Source organism: Trachurus japonicus, chromosome 17 (assembly GCF_045865225.1).
Source record: "Trachurus japonicus isolate A0001 chromosome 17, Traja_1.0".
NCBI lineage: Eukaryota > Metazoa > Chordata > Actinopteri > Carangiformes > Carangidae > Trachurus > Trachurus japonicus.
Window position 1 is genome coordinate 12,803,386 of NC_140923.1, and position 20,500 is coordinate 12,823,885.

Consider the following 20,500-nt stretch of genomic DNA (forward strand, 5'->3'; position numbering starts at 1 on the left):
TACAGGTCACATGGGCACCAAAACTGGACGATAGAGGAAAGAAATACGTCTTCATTTTTTACTGTGACATTCAGATGGTCCGGTTACAATTTGTCACAATGTGTAGAGAATCAACAGAAAGGGATTGGACTTTCTTTTAATATAAAGCGCCGTCCTCAGCACTGATATGTGGGTGTGTCTCCCAATTAAACAGAACCAGCTGGTCCAGATCAGTCATTATGATAGAAAATACATTCATATAAATCATTGGAACAGTGATATATTCGATAATGCATCATAATAGTTTACATATAACTAGGAAAAAGGTGAACCGTCATGAACATCCCAACCATATCAGAAAATAGATCCGATATAATAGAAGCTCTTATGCACAGTAACTTGAATATAATAAATAGAAAAAGGAAAAAAAAGACAATTATAGCATCACATCAATTATCAGAAGACAGGCCAAAATACATCAAAAGGTCCAAATGGAATAGAAAAAACTTGGACATAATGTCCAAATATCTTAATTAGACCAAGATCTGGATCAAAATTTATTAGCAATCCCTTCCAGATGTGTGACAATATTGTATTGTATTGTCTACACAATTTGTTACACATCATGGATTCAAACTGCCGCTGGTGGTGTGATGGGGTTTGGGACATTTTCTTGGACCCCTCTGCACCGACGGAGCGTCGTTTAAACCCAGAGCTCAAATCATTTCACACTGGTTTCTTTGACATGATGATGAGTTCACTGGACTCAAACAACCTCCACCGTCACCGAGTCTCACAGAGCTCTGACCTTTAGGATGTGGAGGAACAGGAGATTCACAACATGGATGTGCTGCCGACAAATCCATGTGATGCCGTTTATTATATCAACATGGACCAAAACCACCACCTTCGTTGTATCTGGTCCGGTCTGGGTTAGGATGAATTTGAGAATTTCAAAGTGGGCCATGAGCAGGGAAAAGGTTGGGAAGCACTGATCTAAGGAATTCACAGCTGCCGTCTCTCTCTGGAATCTGCCTGGATGTTTGAAGCTTCATCCTCACGGAGTCTCTAACCCAGTTCCTCTAATCAGGATGGAAGCATGTGTGGCGTGCATGAAAGGAAAGATCTGCCGAGGGGGGCGCGTTATTCACGACCCATTTCCACCGAGGATGGAGGATGGAGGATGAAGATGCAGCGCGTTTTAGATTTTTTTTTATCTCAGTGTCACCTTCGGCAGCTTCACTTATGGACAGGAGGAAAGCACCGGTTCCCTTCAGGTTCACGGGTTTATGAAGTTAAGATGAACCTGATGAATTTGTAGATTAAACTGTTTCCAGGTTTGTGTTTGAGCCAAAGTGCAGATGTGCATGCAGCTGTGTGTCTACATCTGGAAGTTGGATGTGCCTTGGCGTGCTGTTGTGGTGCACAGGGACAAAATTAGCTGCACAGAGATCATGCAATATACATCTATACATACATATACATACATACATTCATCTTCATGTATTGAGTGGTTGTGGCAGCAACATTATGTTTTTATAATACATTACCAGTCAGCTCAGCTCATTTCTATGTTTATAATGACATTTCCCAGACATGAAATGCGTCTGTTGAAAATCAAATTATTTCCAACCTTTTAAAAATGAGGATTTTCTGCCTTTCACATGAGGAATAAATTAACATTTTTCGGAAAATGTGCTGCTCTGAGTTCAGTGAGGAGCTGCAGAATAATTAGGAACATAATGTAAAAACAACACTGTGTGATCTCGCAGTGGCCTCATGTGCTGTAAATGCTCCTTGACAAACAACAGCCGAGCACAGCGGCTTCCTGGAGTCTCGCCACCATTGCCAGGCAACCGGGCTCAACCCTGTCTCCGAGAAATGATGTCTCTGTACAACTAATTTGCAACAGTAAATATGTTTTGAAGGAAACATAATTGTGACGTTTTAGGCGAGACAGCCTACTGTAGGTGAATAGGCAAAAAATATATTTTTATAGATATCACTACAAAACTTTCCCAGTTTGTTATGTGTATAAAAACTAAGAAAAAAGTGTATACGTTGTCTGAATTTTATGTTTATATATGCAAATTAGGCGCTAACTCATTAAATATGCGCATTTTGCATATTTGCATATATCATCAAGAACAGAATCACCAACATTGGATGATGCCAGATTCAAAAGCTTGGTTTCATTTTGTTGACACATTCCACAAGAAACTTTTTACAGAAGGGATTGTGGCTGGGATGTCCTCTTATCAGCCCATACATCAGAAAATACCATCTACAGTCATACAAAAAATCATTTATTTTTTTTTTTTTGGTATAAAATGTACTTAACACCCGGATATGAATGATATATCAACAAACCCTTCTGTAAAAAGAAGCAGGATATAGATAGGAAGAAATGTGGAAAGTTTGGTGAGTGTAGGTACGAGGGAAATGGGTATTTCATATCTTGGTGTGTAAGAAAAACTTATTTTTGAGAAAACGGCCTGAAAGTTATGTATTGTAAAATTCCATACATTTTTATTTGAATCTGCTATTCACAAACACAACACCTAATCAAACCATTGGTAATAGACATCCTAAACACATGACTGATAACTGAACAACAGCATGAAGTTATTTATATGAAATGAACAGAACTATACACGTACAGCTGTGCCAAAAGTAATAACTTTTGGCGAATTTATGAGGAATTTACGGACGCAATCAGGCAAAATGAATTAAAATAAACAACTAATTGTGTGTTATTGACATTTTATTGCCACTAGTTTGAAAGAAGACATGTTTAGGAAGCAAAATATCGCAAAATCACCCAAAAAAAAAGAAGGGAAAATGGCATTTTCGGGGGTGCTGTCTCGCCTTAATTCACATATTTAGGAAGTCACCGATATGTTAATACTGAACAGGGATGTTTCTTTTTTTCTCTTCTGTCGTACGTCTGATCCTGCAGAATGAAATCCACTTCACTTCACTTCACTCCAGCGTTATTAAACTTTTATATGTTTATGTGGAGGCAGCAGCAGCACTTTGTTCAGGTGAGAGAAAGATGGTTCGGTTAAAACCAGGGAAAGCTCACAGTGAGATATGAACGTGTTTATTTACTTTTAATAAAAAACCGCAGTGTTTTCTTAACCTTGACAGACATGTCGGCCCCTGAACACCTTCCCCTGACTCTGCTGTGGTTTATAATGCTCTGCTTCAGTCATTTATAATAACAAAAGAAAACAGCCTCTGTCTGAAAATAACCCAGCCAGTGATTATGTTTGTCTCAGCAACAGGACGGGGCTGAACTTCTATAGGAGAGACTTCAGGAGTGTTGATCACCTCTGGTCCTCCAGCTCCACACTCCACTCACAGACATGAGTCACTCTGATGCTGACGTCCGACTCTCAGCAAGAAACCCAATAAGAGAATCACACAGGAAGTTGAACAACATCAAGTTTCATGATTGTTGTGTGGATTTAGTTTTTCTCTCTCTCTCTGTGTGTGTGTTCAGGTCCCAGTGAACTGGACTTGAGTCTACTGGGTGAAAGCAGCAGCCTGGCAGACACCGCCTGCAAGTACGATGAGGTAAGACCACGATTTATTTATTATTGCCTGTTCAGTGAAGGGTTGTCCGTCCCTGAATCTCAATCGATCATCATTTGCTCACGTTGCAGCTTGCAGCACTTTTCTGGAGGTTGAAAACATCCCAGTTTTTGCACAATCTGCCTCATGCATGTTGCCTATCCGATCCAACAGCCTGAGCTGCAAAGTTCAGCACCTACAGTAATACATTTCTTCATTACGGTGGGCACAACGTATTGCAGATTAACTGATCAGATGCAAATAGACAAACTGCAGCACAACAGAAGTCTGGATTCAAGTCCAACCTGACTCGCTCACTCTGTCTCTATCTGGACAACAGTGGTGCGGCCATGTCCCGCACCTCAACACTTCTTATTGGTTGAAAGGAGACGCTGCTTTCTCTGCAAGCTAGTTAGCAGAGAGAGGAGAATATGAGAGAATTGCATTGAAATAAAACATTTTTAAAAAGCACTCCAAGATGTCAAAAACGACAACCAGGAAGTGTCAGGAATCTAAAAAAAATAGCCCCATCAGTTTGTTTCCATCCCTCGATAATTTGATTGGTTTGGATTCTGAACCAATAGAATATACTCGCGGTAAAATCGTCACGCTGCATATCATAGCCTCGCGTCACCAGGCTCTTCAGAGAGGAGAAGAGCCTGGTTTCTGTTTACTCTGGATCTGGAAATCACCAAATTCACCAAAGTAAAAGTGTTCACCAACATAAAACTTATAAAATAGAAAATAACTTGTAATACAATTAAATACAACAAAAGAAAAAGATTAACTTAATGGCTCTGGGATTTTCTTGTAAATTATATTCCTTAAATTAAAAAGTTTCACCGCATTTTATTACCTTGGTGCTTTTATTTTGATGGAAAGGCCTGCCTCTCTCGCCCACGATCCGGCTGCTTATACAAAACAGCGAGTCAACGGCCCCAGACTACAGTAGCCTATCAGGACACTTTTGCGCAAGATTTCGTCGCTGGTTCACTTGCTCTCTCTCAACTGCTGGGATGCACTTGTTTTTCAACACCTTTAACATCTATAATCACAGCTCACAACAACAACTCTCAGGCAGGTTCTTCACTTTATAGTGGAATCACTTCTGTTGTGCTGTGTGTGAATTTGCAGCTTGTTTGTGTCTTTGTTGCTGTGCACTGAGCTCTCAGGGCCACTGTACTTCTTTTTTTTTTTTTTACAAAATAAAAACTGCACATTTTAAAGTGGCCGTTAGTCGTTACCAGCCCCATACACACACACACACACACACACACACACACACACACGCCTGTGTATTAATGAGGACTCAGCGTCTCGATCAGCCACACCTGTCAGGAGGACGATTATCTCTCTGAAGGAGAAGTTCTCAGTGAAACTGCTTTAAACACACATGTGAAGAGAATTTGGGAGGAAAGACGTCTTTACAACCCCGATGTTTTTCACTGCACCTGTGAATGATCCTGATGTGTCGGCTCATGGCTGTGAACTCAGTGTTCCTGCAGCTTTCAGTCGTGATGAAGCCAGTGGAGCGCGGCTGAAAGCTTCGGGAACATCCGAGTAAATATGGAAAGTTTTCCACTTTGATGGACTGAGTTTGTTTTTGTGATTCGAATCTCAACACGGCCCTTTTTTCACCCCGATGATCCTCACAACAACCTCACTACACAACTTAATAACAATCTCATTGTCCCTTTCATGGTGTTCATCTTTGTCCCATCACATAAATCTAATTGTGAATCATCACTAACGAGCCAAAAAAAAAGCAAAGCCGTGTCCACGTCGTCCTGCGCTCGTCTCATTCTCGCTCCGTCCTTTCTCTTCAGCTGCAAAACAAAACTGACAATCTGCAAATTACCTTTTCAGAAATGGCAAACAGTGAACTCCTTTCAAAAAGGCCGAATGATTCAGATTTTCAGAGCGATGCATCGAGCATCGTTCCTCCACACAATCCCGGCGCTGCAGTGAAGCGTGACCCCCGACCCCCCCTCCGTCTCATTTCCATCCACAGAGAGTCTGGAAACAAATAGCTTGTCTCTCTCTCCCTCTCTTTCTCTCTCTCTTTCCGTTTCTGCTTCTCTACTTTTCGTCTCGGGAGTGTTGCTGCCTGATGGAGATTCTTCTTTGTTGTTGTTGAGGTTTTTACTTTTTTTTTTTTTTTCTCCAACCAGTCTGATTTTCAGGGCACAAACGCTCTCTGAGCAGCAGCACACCTCTTCATTTACACAGTGCACTGAATTCACACCTGGGAGCTGCTCTTGATAACTGAATCTGTTTAGTCTTGGCTGCTCTGCTCTCTGCACTGGAGAAGTTTGGGTCTTTTGCTTTGGCAGAAACTCAATGGGAGTTGCATAAACGCACCTCCTCCATAGCATTTGTCTATTGTGCCATCTCTCCTCAACCTACTCAGTGATAAATCTACAGTCTACACTTCATCTGCACTGTTTTTTAATCTACATTTTGCACATTATTCCTCTTCTGCATGTGTAAAGTGTCTTAAAAAGGGATGATATGGGTCAGTGCTAGAGTTTTAAATCAACAAAAGAGGAAAGTTTCTACATGTCTCATAACTGAAGCACATCCCTGTTAAAAGGATGCATGACGCTTTAACTCTTGATTGTAAAGTTTGACACCTATGTTAATATGAAGTATAAGCTGACACCAAACTCTGATCACAAACAGCTTTTTCAATTTATAAAGAATTGAATGTGCAAAACTACTTTGGGAACTCATATGTGAAATGTAATTATCTTTATCTTGAAAGTTTAGACCTTTTTCTAAGTCGGTGGAGACCAAAAACAGAGCTAAAAGAGATTGGTTGCTTCACTTCGATTTTCCAGTTTATGAATGATGTTCCTCAGTAAGTGCTGGATGAGTTGTAAAAAAAAAAAAAAAAGAAAAAGAAAGAAAAAAAAGAAGAAGAAGCATCGTTTGCTACCAAGGTGAAAGATAACCACTTCAGAAGGAGATGATATGTTGTGTGTTGTGTTTGTAAAATAGTTCCTGCTGCACCCAAGTGGTGAAATCAATCAATTATTATTAATTATTATTATTAATTAAGTGTTATTCGCTCCATCTCCCTCCATTCATATTTCAGTCCAATTCATTTGCAGAACAGAAGACAAAAAACACACAGTAAACAAGGTCCAAGATGAATCTGACTAATAATATTACTTTGTATCGTCACTGTGATTATTCTTCGCTGCAGGTCAGATCTGTTTATCTTGTCGAAGCCCGTTCATACACCTCAGACTGACACTGATATATGTTTTGTCCCTGTGTGAGTGTTTACAGAGATGGTAATGTTTCATCTTCAGACCCGGTTGTGATCTATAATAAAAGTGAACTTAAAAGAGAGGCCGATCGATAGGTATTGAACGGCGCTGTCACCTACTCATCATTATTCAGACACATCCAGACCGAGGGTAAAGCCTGCTCTGTCGATACGACGCTGAGATAATCTTTGTAGAGGGAAAAAAAACACAGAGCGGCTCGAGCTCTAAGAGAGAGAGAGAGCAAAGAGACTCGGTGAAGACGCTCCTGTGCTGCCGTTTCCTGTGGCGAGCTGTGACCATTTTCTCTGTGAGGTGGAACAAAGACGCTGTGCAGCCTTGTCACTCCATATTTGTGGCCTAAGAAATGAGACGGAGATGGATTTTGTTAGCGTGCTGCTGATCCACAGAAGGAGGGGACAGGAAGGGCAGGAGCAAGCGGCTATTTTGGTGCTCTGGTGTCAGAAAACTCACCATCTACCATTATGATCCTGATGAGAGTGTGAGATCTGAAGTATTCATGTATTTCTTCTGACTCACCTTTCCTTATGTGGCTTTGAAAAACTTTGTAGTTTCACTGTTTTATGGTGTGTAGCTGCAGCTGAATCCAGGTCAGTGTCGGCTGCAGATGTTCTCTCATCAGTAATTAATTAGCAGGTGGACCTGAGCCCTCCTCCATGCTCTGCTGGAGATACAGGGGATGTGTGTGTGTCTCCATTCGTTATTTTTTTGAACATTTGGTGCACTAGATACTACATTTATTATTTAATGTATTTTATTCGTGCAGCAATTTTGCTATTACAGGCAATTCACCTTCTATAGCTGCGCCTACTTCCACTACGTCCAGGTCAAACATAATAACTGTGTTATTATTGCCTGACCCCATAGATGCAGGGCCGTCCAAACAACTGATCTAATTAAGTTGTATTACCAACTGGATGTCAGGTGGAAGCTGAAACACAGTCAGAAGTGACACTCAGGTTACAATGAAACACAGGGTGAATGAAAGTAGATTTAACCTGAGTGACCTGAGCAAACAACGACAACAAAAAGCCAAACATAATGAGCCAAAATGTGTCAAACCACTGCAGCAAAAGTGTCCATTATACAAAAGCAAAAAAAAAAAAACCTGTATGGTGCAAGCAGCTTATTATAATCTGAAGTTAAAGGGATAGTTCAACATTTTGGCAAATTGGCCCATTGCCATAATCCCTATAGTTTTAGGAGTAGGTTCGTTACCTTTAATTGTCGGTGCAAGCTATTTTTAGAACGGCGGAGCAGAGCCGCGCTCTGCTCAGAGCTACGCTACGGAGGCTCATGGGATTTCTTGGTTTCCCTCATCAAACTCATCAAATACACAATCCAACAACTCCAAAACGCTCTGGTGGACAAGTTGTGACCTGCACATTCACCACGCTGTGAGATAATAACGAACGTAGCGTAGCTCTGAGCAGCTCACGGCTCTGCTCCGCCGTTCTAAAAATAGCTTGCGCCGACAATTAAACGCAACGAACCTACTGCTAAAACTATAGGGATTATGGCAATGGGCCAATTTGCCAAAATGTTTAACTATCCCTTTAAGTTTTTTCCTAAAACAACAGAGTAACTCATGATACATTAGGTACCCACAGTAACAATAGCACCACAATACGACGATATCGCCAATCCAGTGATACTGTGACACTGAAGAACTGAATGCATTGCAACACAATCATCTACAATACGTAAAGACATCTGTGTTAGTGATGAGCAAATATAGATATTGATATATTGCAAGAGGAAGTCGACTGCTGTTCATTTCCATTTTCATTCACATTCATTTCTTTATGATTGTAACCATAACAATGAAGATCCTCTAATATAACCATTAAGTAGTTAAGTTAACTTATTCTACATCCTAAACCATGATCTTTCTCCACATCATATCAAACGTATTCATCCTATTTTAATCTAAACACTCAGCTTTACTCACATCATAACTTTACTTCATGAAGCTTTCAAGCTGCTGGAAGTGAAGTATTTGGCATTTTACTGGAAAAGCAACAGTTTATATGTCCTGAATTAAAAAACTATTTTGGGATCGAGGAGGATAAAAAAATCATCTAAACACTCTGCTTCAGTAAACAGACGAGTTTCCTTCATCTGAACATCAGTACAGAAATGTGCAGGACGTCTCTCTGCTGCTGCTTCCTGCTCCCAGAGTCGCTCAGACCGCTGGAGCGACTCCAGGCTCATTTTGAGAGTCACAACATTTGAGCTCAGTGGTCCGGAGGTTTAATGAGTCGAGGGCGGGCGGCCGCCACAGCTCATTTGATTAGATCACACAGGTGACTCACAGCAGGACAAACATGTGAAGGAATCATTCCTCTGAAATCCAGACGGACAGACGCCGCACGCTGCTGCTAACCACATCACTGTCCTGTTTCCTCACATCTCTGCTGGATGGTTTATATATATTTATATACAGTATTGATCCTAATGATTTTGTTGATTGCACAACTTCATAACTTTCAGAATCAGAAAATCAAAATTCTTCTGTTGCATTATTGCGTTATGCATAAAAATACAATACATTATAAGATATATATCAATTATATTGAACTATTTATACATAAATAAGCCACTTAAAATGAATTATGCACAGATAGTGTGCAGGATTAGAATCATATTAAAGGGATATTCCGGCGTAAATTTAACCCATGGTCCAACGAACCGTTAACACCGAGTTAGACCCCCCCCCCTCGAGAGATGAAGTCTGCTAACCGCTAGCTTCTCTAGCTGTAGCAACTTTAGCAATGGCCGCACCATAACAAACAGCGCAGTCTATTGATCCACTATCAACCGATCAAAAAGCCACTCATAGCCACAAATAATGCTCAGAACAGCACCAACCTTCATCAACAGTACAAACAGGGTCCCAGCCCATAATACGAGGCATCAAACATCTGTTATTGAAAAGAGACAAAAACAACTCACCCACTCTCCTCCAGTTATACGCTATGCAGCAACTTTTCACGTCCAGTATAGAGTCCAGGCACTGACAACACACCTCCGAGGCCGACTCTTTCACTTTTCTCCTCCATTTCATATATTTTTATATTCACTATAAATTTAATTGATCAATTGAAAATGATTAATTATGATGTTTTTATAACCATCTGTCAAACCTTTTAGATATTATAACTGAAAGTCTACTCACTGACCAAATTATATTTTCCCTCAGAGTGAACATTTCACATTTTAGGGAGCAAAACCTCCACTTCGTATCATCAGTATCTAAATATCAACATGTCACCAGCGTGTTAGCTGTTAGTGATGTTATCACCATCTATCAAAGCACCGTTGTGTATAAATGCAGAGCTGCAGCTACAGGAAAAAACACTGGTGCACGTTTTATCTACAGTGTTCGGCTGAGTTATAAAATATTCATGCACCAGACACAGATTATCGTCCGGATAAAAGTGATAACAGATCTAAGAAAAGTCGTCTCCTCAGCATCTGTCAGCAGTTTTAATCCGTGATGTTACCTCTTTATCATCTTAAATTGGATTAATTCATTTAAAACCGGGTTTAACTAAACTCCTTGTTGCTTCAGTCAAGTCAAAGGGCTCTAGTTTCGTCGACCAGGTGAAGTCTGTGATCAGCGCAGCTTCGCCACGCCAACGGGGCGTGGACCAGGTCCATTTCGCAAGATTGGTGGGCCGCGCAGTCAGACTTTAGACCGCACCGCAAACCCTCCCCTCGTCCCTCCCCACGGCGGCCAAACCGGCAAAGAGGGAGGAGAGAGGGCGGGAGGGAGACAGGAGGAGATGAAGGAGAGAGAGAAGGCGTGGAGTGGGTTTGACACAGCCGAGTCAGATCTTCACCAATCAAAGGAGCTCCTCTCCTCACCTTTAACTGCGCGGCGGGTGATGCGCGCTGCAAGTTTGTCATTTTATACTTGGACATGGACGGAGGAAACAGCGACGCCGGAGGCCGAACCTCTCCCAGGAGGAAAACAGTGTTTTGGTCCGGAGGTCCGAGCTCAGAGTGACCAATAATGAGTTTATTTTACTAAATATACTTAACCAGATTGATCTGATACACTGAGAACCCCTGCCCAATGTAAGAAACAACAACTAATAAACTAATAAAGAAACTCACATTTATTCAAACCCTGTGTATAAGATCAGAGGTGTAGGCTACACTAATCACAACATAAACACACACCATGTGGATGAAATCAGCAAGGACGCGCTTTCTCTCTCTCCCTCTCTCTCTCTCTCTCTGTCCTCCTCTCTCTCTCTCTCTCTCTCTGTCCGTCTCTTTTTTTCTCTTTTTTTTCTCTTTTTTTTCTGTGATGAGATGCTGAGTATACTGTAGTAGGCTATATACTGACTATCTGATACCGAGGCTGTTGTGGTGGACTAAGAGAGATGATGATTTGTGTTTTGTTTTCATACATTAGGCTGCGTGATGCGGTCGCACGTGCTTATGAATTAATAAGTAAATAATAAATACAGCGATCATCACAAGGCAGAGTGGTATCTCAACACGCAGCGACAATGCAGTCATCCATGCTCACAGTCCTGCTTGGGACATCCACAGCTGCTTTCAGTTGCCAGTTCGTCCCTGCTGTGTAATTCAGGTGGAGTTAATTCAGGTGGCGTTTCCACCGACAGCCTTTGATCTCTGCTTTGATCTGACGTCAGATGTGACGGGACAATCTATACAGATATAAATTCACGTGTTGATTCCGTTAGTTGCATTAAATAGTGGTTATTGTGGATATTTATTGCATTGAAATGTGTCTGGAACTGTGGAAATCTGCCTGTGAGGTCTTGGACGTGTGTGCACTGCAGTCAGTCAGCCAAACTTCCACTGCACATGCTGCGCTCCGCGCTGCGCTGAGAGTAGACCTGGTTGGAGTGGCGAGCTTAGCGCAACTCAGCGCAACTTCGGCGGACATTTTCGGACCGAAACTTGCACTGCACCAAAGCTGAATCTGTGACGCCTCCCCCTGCTGCGCCGCCACGCCTATCTCAGCGCAGCGCGATCTGCCAATCTTCCAATCTGACTTTGCGCTAGGCTGCGCTGGTCGAAACTTGCATTAGACCGGCTGCGCTACCTTGCGACACCTGCGCTGCGCCAGCAAACTAGGGCCCAAAGTGTTGTTTTTTGGATGTTGTGTTAGTGTAGGAGTGTGTGTCGGTGACCAGTATACAGTATCAACTTCACAGGAATTAGAAAAACAGTCTCATTTTTGTATTCCTGTGTGTTTGTGTGTGTGTGTGTGTGTGTGTGTGTGTGTCGTCTCCATCACGTGTCAGCAGTGTGTGTGTGCTGGCGATGTGTTTCTCTCTCTGAGTCATCACAACAGTTGGTGTACCCACATGCCAAGACTGTGTGTTGACACCGGCCCTCCCCCTCTCTCACACACACACACACACACAGACACACACACACACACACCGACTACTTAACTCCAAGCTCCACTTTGTTGTTCTGCTCCTCCACTGTGTCTGACTGCAGCTCCACTCCGACCCGTCACACGCCGCCACACACACCGTCAGGATGCGATGGTGGGAGTTAAGAGCTGGAAACAGATTTTTAAAATGAAAAAAAAAAAAAAAAAAAAACGTAATGCGAGATCATTTTTCTTTCGGTTTCCATCTCTCCTCTTCCTCATCAGTCTCCTTGATGATGACAGTCGGCTCCATCTCTCCAGACTGCAAATTGCTCAGGATAATACAAAAGCTATTCAGTGATTGGTTATAGCAGCGCTCCAGTGAGATAAATCACCATGGAGACACTGATTAATTGGACACATATACAAAATAATATCTAATATATGGACTGAACAGACCTATTTCTAATGTTATTTATATTGTTGAACCACTTCATGGACGATTTATTACAACCAGGCGGCTACATTTGCTGTTTACGGTTGTTAGTTACAGTATTATTCATAGTTTAAACTCTAGACTCTACAGTGTAAACAGTGTTAACATGTTGATGTTTGGCTGCAGATGAAATGTTTACCAGGTTCACAGAGTTCATTAGTGTCTTAAAAAAAAAAGTGCAGCGGATGGGAATGTCACGGCCTGTGTCTTGACCTTTGACCACAGATTTAAAAGCCGACGAGGGTGCATGGTGGTGGGAGTAATTACAGTATATCATTCATCCTCTGGGGACTATGAGTGTGTGCACCGGGTTTCACAGCTACAATCAAGGCAACCATTAAAGAGATAGTTCAACATTTTGGCAAATTGGCCCATTGCCATAATCCCTATAGTCATAGCAGTGGGTTCGTTACCTTTAATTGTCGGTGCAAGCTATTTTTAGAACGGCGGAGCAGAGCCGTGAGCTGCTCAGAGCTACGCTACGGAGGCTCATGGGATTTCTTGGTTTCCCTCATCAAACTCATCAAATACACAATCCAACAACTCCAAAACGCTCTGGTGGACAAGTTGTGACCTGCACATTCACCACGCTATGAGATAATAACACAACGTTACCAGACAGAGTTGTTTTAGAGGGAAATTCATGCAAAACAGCTGATGTACGTTCCCGTCTGAGGCAGTTTTTCATCAAGCAGTCTCTGCATTTCCCTCTAAAACAACTCTGTCTGGTAACGTTGTGTTATTATCTCATAGCGTGGTGAATGTGCAGCTCACAACTTGTCCACCAGAGCGTTTTGGAGTTGTTGGATTGTGTATTTGATGAGTTTGATGAGGGAAACCAAGAAATCCCATGAGCCTCCGTAGCGTAGCTCTGAGCAGCTCACGGCTCTGCTCCGCCGTTCTAAAAATAGCTTGCACCGACAATTAAAGGTAACAAACCTACTGCTATGATTATAGGGATTATGGCAATGGGCCAATTTGCCAAAATGTTGAACTATCCCTTTAAGGACAGGAAGCAATAATGTAACGGTGCTATAGGAAAATCCAAGGTATGGCATCATCGTACAGCTGCGTCACCTCTGGTTCATATCATTAAATGTTAACATATGGTCTGTTTATATGTTTCAACCTAAAGCCAGATGAAAAATGAAGTCATTTAGTTTGAGAAAAATACTCGTTTGGACTTTTCCTTATGGTTGAATTAGTCATAAACGGCAGTAGAAGTCAGTAAACCCTTCAGTAGTAACATTTTTGTGTGTCAGCCTTTATTTCTGACGACAGATTCGATGCTCCTGGGCACGGAGTCTTTATCTGCGGAGAGATTATCTGCAGTTATCATCATTCAGCTGCTCTTTGCTGGAGGGTGTTTTGTATGTTGCCTGATCTTCTGCTTTAAAACACAGTGGATTCAAGTCAGGAGTCATTTACTCATAGTTACACCTGCGTGTTTGGGATCACTGTCGCATTAGAAAATCCCCTCTCCTGTCGACCTCCTCCTCTTTTCCCTCAGTGTCTGTCTGTTTACACATTTACATGTTTAATGCCATCTGTGCTGCACCTTTTAAACTCATGCAGCCTCTTATCCGCTCACTCCGACCTCCATGATTCACCGTGTATGTGTGTGTGTGTGTGTGCAGAAACAGAAACAGAAACATGCTGAACCCCCGGCTGGTCCAAACAAACACACAAACATATTTTGGTTTAATCTGAATGGATTAAATTTCTGCCGTCATTTGATCAGACGTCTCTCGACACTTTCTCCTCCGGCAAAGTGTAATCCATGCAGTTTTGTGAGAAACGGTTGCCATGGACGCCATCTGTAGAGTCTGACCTCAGAACGAGTCCTTCGCTCCGTCTGATCAGCTTCACATGCCGAGCATTATTAGCTTATCTGTGTACTGGTTATAGATTAATTAAATTATCAAAGACATTTGGATCTTCAGGGGCGCCGTCTGCAAATATTGGTGCAGTCTCATGTTATTAATTTGGAAACATGTCCAAATTCCCAAGTTAATTTCCAAACAGTCCACATATTTGGAGTCTTTTCACAAAGTGCATTCTGGGAAACTTTTCTGTCTCAAGTCCATGCAGGTCATGTTACGGTTACTCAATTAAACAGACGTAGTGAGACCCAAATATCTCATCAGTATTTGGGTTAGGGGTAGATGTCTGTGTGTTTAGGAAGTTTGGGGGTTTTTTTTAAAGTATTTTTGCCTTCAATTGATAGGACAGTTAGAGAGACAGGAAATGAATTGGACAGTTAGAGAGACAGGAAATGGGGAATAACGTGCAGCAAAGGGCTGCCGGGGGAATCGAATGGGGGACGCTGCATGGAGGACTATAGCCTCTGTATATGGGGCGCTTGCTCGACCCGATGAGCTATACGACACCTCCAAAATGTTTGTTTTTTAAGTCTTAAACCACAATGGGGGCGGGGGGGGGGGGAGTGAATATTCATTTTTACTCAAGTTATATTTCTAAGTTCCTCATTTAAAGCAGAAGTAAGCGATCCGGTCGTTTTGGCTAATGCTGCGTTCCAGGCAGGCTTTTGAAAACGTAAATTACAGCTTCAAGTCACGACTTACGACTTTGTAGCGTTCCAGGCAACCCACTCGTGTTTTTCCGACCTGTTTTACCTGTGAAAGTCACTATAACGGCCACTCGTAACTTCCAACCCGTGAACTCATACCAGATCGAACTGGTACGACTTCACAGGTCGGAAAAACACGAGTTACGGGCTGCCTTGAACGCACCATAACGTCTTGTCAGCCGATGGAGTTAGCAGCCCCCGCCCTCGTCATGGATCTATTGGTCCTCGTCCCTACGTCACCACATTCACGCGCATCCCTTGGCTGGACACACAGAGAGGACTGCCCCTTTATGCCGTTCTCTCTCCTCATTGGATAAAACTTGTAGGATACGAGAAAGGTTTTCTCCTCGGCTCAGAGCAGAGCAGAGTGACTGACAGACCCGTGTTTCGGTCCAAACACTCTATGTAAGTGATTGCTGTCGGAAGATAGAACTATTTAAGACTTATATTAAATCAAAAATCTCGCTTACTTCTGCTTTAAACTAGACAAAAATGTAAAAAGTGAATTTGCCAAAACCAAAATTGTACAGTTCCGTTTAATTTGATGTTCTTGTTTTTGTCAAAAATTGTTTTTTCCCTGGTAAAAGTTACAAAACAAAGATGGTGGTAGGTCAGAGTTAGCTACAGATGATACAGTACGAATCATGTTACATAACATCACACAGGACTGTGCTCAGTTCTGTTGTGTGATCCATATGTTTCCTCATACTTTTTAATATCTGGATGTGTACATTGTGCTTTGATTTGTGAAATATAAAATCAATTCAGTCAAATCTCTCTGGCTTAGTTCAACAATAAGAAGAGCTGTGTGTGTTTATAAATCTGTACTGAGCTGGCAGACGGACATCTCACACTGTATTTATGTGCACATTAGAGTTTTTTTATTTCCCTCAAATGTGAAGTTGGCCGCTTTTTTTTTTTTTTTTCTCCACACATCGATGTTGAAGTGCATAATGCAGCCTATTGTTGGGCTCCTCTTTGATAGCTGTTTGCCTCAGACCTGCCTGTAGAGATAATAGATGCCTAGCTTGGTTTTTTTTATATAAGCATGTTGCAGATTTAGAATAATTTCTGCAGCCAACAAACACCATACACACAGTTTGTATTTTTTTTTTTAAACAAAAAAACAGTGATGACATAAAAATCCAACTTTTAAAGGAACATCCAAGTCGTTGCTCCTGCTGAGAAACTTAATGAAAATAGAAAGCCTAATCTGTGCTGTTCATATTCCCTCTCTGCTTCCATAAATCAGTGTTTGCCATTTAAAAAGATCAATTAACATTTCAATTTTAAACTCTCTCTGCTTCGTCGTTATCCGAACAGAGATGAGACAGCACTTAACTACCGGGTGCGTTAAGTGTAAATTGATTGTCTCAAATCAATTTACACGTTGCTCATTCAAATAATTAAAGTATAATTATTGTAACATCATTCAGTCCATTGTATCCACAATTTATTTGATGCATTCTGTCAAATTAGTAGTGAAATAAATTAGCGTTCCCAATAATTTGTCTTAATGCTACAGAGCTGTGGTGTTTTACAGTAATTATTCTGGTACTCCAAAACAGTACGTACTGTATTTATGGATTTGGCTATTACGGTCGATTAACATCCTTTTAGACTGTTGTGTAGTGAGATGACAGATTGTTTTCCACACTATCTCATAACATGGGAAAACAATCTGTCAACATGGTCATTTATGAAATTTGAGGTCCTATATTTTAAGTTTTTTCTGTGTTTTATTTGAAGGGTTGATCCATAAAAATACATATATATTTGTAGTTTTAAGAACAACAGGTCACTGTCAGCCAATCAGAAGAGAGGAGGCTCTGAGACTCTTTTCTGATTGGCTGACTCTTTTATGAGCGATGGAATGAAAAATATAGATTTCAGGAAAAACACTTAAATTAAGTTTTGGCCGGGGCTTGGAGCACATCTCAGAGCAGTGACTGCTTCTTTGTGACATCACAAAGTTACAGAAAGTCCTGACAGCTGGACAGAGCCGGCCCAAGGCATAAGCGAACTAAGCACCTGCTTGGGGCCCCGTGACTATTGGGGGGCCCCCAAAAGGCAAGTAACTTTTTAAAATTGTAGTGCCTAACTTTTGTCGATCCTTAGAGAAACACTGTGTAATTACAAAAAACTTTAATTATTGTTGCATTTCAAATTGTTGTTGCACTTTTCTGTTGCTTGCAGTATATTTAAAACCAAAAATTTAAAAAAAAGCAGATGATGTGTTTACAGTAAATGCATTGTCTGTTGGTTTATTTTGTTACTTTTAGTCGACCTAGCTGACATTCAGTATCCCAGTATTATATCAATTTGAAGATTAAATGTAAATCAATGGTGACAACAACCCCAGGCTGCACTTTTAGCTGAATTTGGTGCCATTTCAGAATAAAAATCTTAGATGGGTAAAAACCTGCCAGGATATGATTATTCATAATGACAGAGTAAAAAATTAAATAGATAATAATAATAATAATTGGCAATAATAGAGTGCACCAAAATAAAGACTTTGCTTAGGGCCCCATGGAGGCTTGGGCCGGCCCTGCAGCTGGAGATTGCATCACATTTTTGGGACTTGTACATTTCTGACAAAAACGTCTCACTTATGGCTCTGAATATTTTCCTATTTTCCTACACTGCACACTAACACATTTGAGAGCACTGATCCCTATTTAAACATGCATTTTGTGCTTTATATTAAAATATCAACCATTCAGGTTTTACATGTTTGCCTGTTTCTTCTGTGTTCAGCCTGCTGGATCATAAAAAATAATAAAAAATGTTATGCTACACCTCCAGTCATTAGCAGGTCATTTGTGCCAAAATGATGCAGATGGCCGAGGAGGAGGAGGAGGAGGATAACCATGGAAACCTGCAGCTATGAAACTTGGGGGGGCTTATTTTTGGAAAACCTCTCAAATATGTGAATTTAATTGATTTCAGTTTGAACCGAAAGACTCAGATTCTCCCTTGAAACAAATTAAAGTGAGAGGAGAATCGGTCTCTTGGCCAGTTTTTCTGACCTTGTTTGACTGTGACATGTGTTTGTAGACGACACGTAGTCATCATCCTCATTCAGTGGACGAGGCTGCTGGGAGTCTCAGTCCTCCTCCAGACTCAGACCATGTGTTTGCTCCGGGTAGACGGAGGGTTTACACAACACTCAGTCTCGTTCTGTCTTTCTCAAATACTTCCTCTTCTTCTTCTCTATTCTCTCCGTCTTGATCCCTGTTATTTCTATAAAGCTCTTTTCCCAAATACTGCCAAATGTCTCCGTTTAGATTTCCATAATATTACTGTGTGTGTGTGTGTGTGTGGCCAAAAGTTTGTGGACTCTTTGTGCTGCGGATTTTAATGCTGCAGGATTACAACATTTTTAGACAAGTCTATACATGGACTTTTAATATGTCTTGTGTGAAAGTCATAGAGATACAAAATAATTAAATATATTCAAACAACTAGAAAAAAAATACACAGAGTGGCCAGAAAGACACAAATCGAACACCCACGGAGTTGGAAAATGACCATAACAAGATGCAACCAGAGAGAATCACAACGAAATCAGCACAAAGAAAGAGACACAAAACAACCACAAAGAGATGGATTATTATATCTGCAATGAGAAACAAAATGGCCATAAGGAGGCAACAAACTAGAGAGACAAAAACAATATTCAAAACATCCACAGAGAGAGAAACAAAACAGATCCAGAAATAGCAGAAGAGCAGAAGTTGGTGGTTATTTATGTGGCTTCATTGTTTGTTGCTTCGTGTCTCTTTAGTCTGAGAGTCTTATATAACAAAATGCAACTTTGACCTACTTTCACCTACTGTTACCAACCTCCATCATAACTGAACTATCCTGAGCAGGGCCGTTGCTAGGAATTCTGGGCCCCCTTAAAGAATACTAAAGTGGGCCCCTCCCCCTAACTTTTCCAGTTTTTTTTTTCTTAGACTACGTATGTATTATCGTTTTTTATTTAGCCTTCTTTGTTTTGATGCTAATGCAGCATTACACTGCAAAAACTCAAGTATCTTAGCAAGAATATTTGTCTTATTTCTAGTCAAAATGTCATTTCTAGTCAAAACAAATCTCATTCTACTTAAAATAAGACATATCATATTAAAAGTAGCTTGTTTTTAGACACTTTTTACTCCTTTCAAGCATATTTTCACTTGGAATAAGTAGAAAAAATCTGATAATGGAACAAGTTTTTCTTCCTTATTACAAGCACAAAAACATGCTTTCACTGGCAGATTTTTCTACTTATTTCAAGTGAAAATTTGTTTGAAACAAGTGAAAATGATCTAAAAATAAGTTGATTTTTAGGTTATCAGTCTTATTTTAGCTTTGGCTAGAAATGAGACATTTGGACAAGAAATAAGACAAATATTCTTGGAAAGATGTTGAGTTTTTACAGTGTACTATGAGTATTAGTCAGGGTCTTACGCAGAATAAATCAGTCATACAAAGATTAGACTACTGGGGTTTTTTATGGGCCCCACTGGGCGCTGGGCCCCTAGAATTATCATCACCTTTCTCCCCCATACAACGGCCCTGATCCTGAGCCAAATTAAGATTCTGTGATAGTGGCAGATTTTACTGGATTTTCAAAGTAAAATGTCCGTGTAACTGTGAGTGAATTCTCCCACAGGGAACATTTTTCTACCAAAGTGGAAAACCAGAGCAGTTTTATATGAAGTTTGGAAGAAAAAAAAAGTCTTAATCTAACCAGAATTCATGAAATTAGTCTCTGTAACGAGACAAGAAGTCGACAGCTTTGAGCAGGGATGTAATGAATAGTTGGTCATGTGACTCTCTGTCTGGTGTCTTTCCAGGTTGCCGAGGAGGAGGAGGAGGAGGAAGAGGACATTGGGTATGCTGAAGGAGCTGCAGACAGTGAGTTGACGAAATTAATGATTTTTATCGACCCGTCTTGTATAAAACAGTCAAAGGAGGAGAGACACACAAACACACACAGCACCTTATCTTATCTACAAGGTTTTTTATTAGCAGCCGCGTATTTGTCCCCTCCTGCCTTCCTTTATAAACTACACACTCCATTCAGCATTTCATCACTCACACACACACACACAGAGGCTCATTCAGGGATCTGGTGAATAACGGTTACATGACATGTGGCATTTACTGAGATGGAACTGTGTGTGTGTGTGTGTGTGTGTGTGTGCGTG

General features: G+C 41.0%; 1 protein-coding gene across 3 annotated transcripts in view; it reads left to right on the forward strand.

The window, feature by feature from the left end:
• ak5 (adenylate kinase 5) overlaps nucleotides 1-20,500 on the forward strand; it is a 114,707-nt gene that overhangs the window by 51,611 nt on the left and 42,596 nt on the right. Inside the window, exons 8-9 of one of the 3 annotated variants that reach the window (XM_085804232.1) lie at nucleotides 3,485-3,558; nucleotides 20,147-20,207. In XM_085804232.1, coding sequence (XP_085660358.1) covers nucleotides 3,485-3,558; nucleotides 20,147-20,207 — 135 coding nt within the window. The remainder of the gene's footprint in view (nucleotides 1-3,484; nucleotides 3,559-20,146; nucleotides 20,208-20,500) is intronic. The other 2 variants (XM_085804233.1, XM_085804234.1) reach the window with 2 other exon arrangements.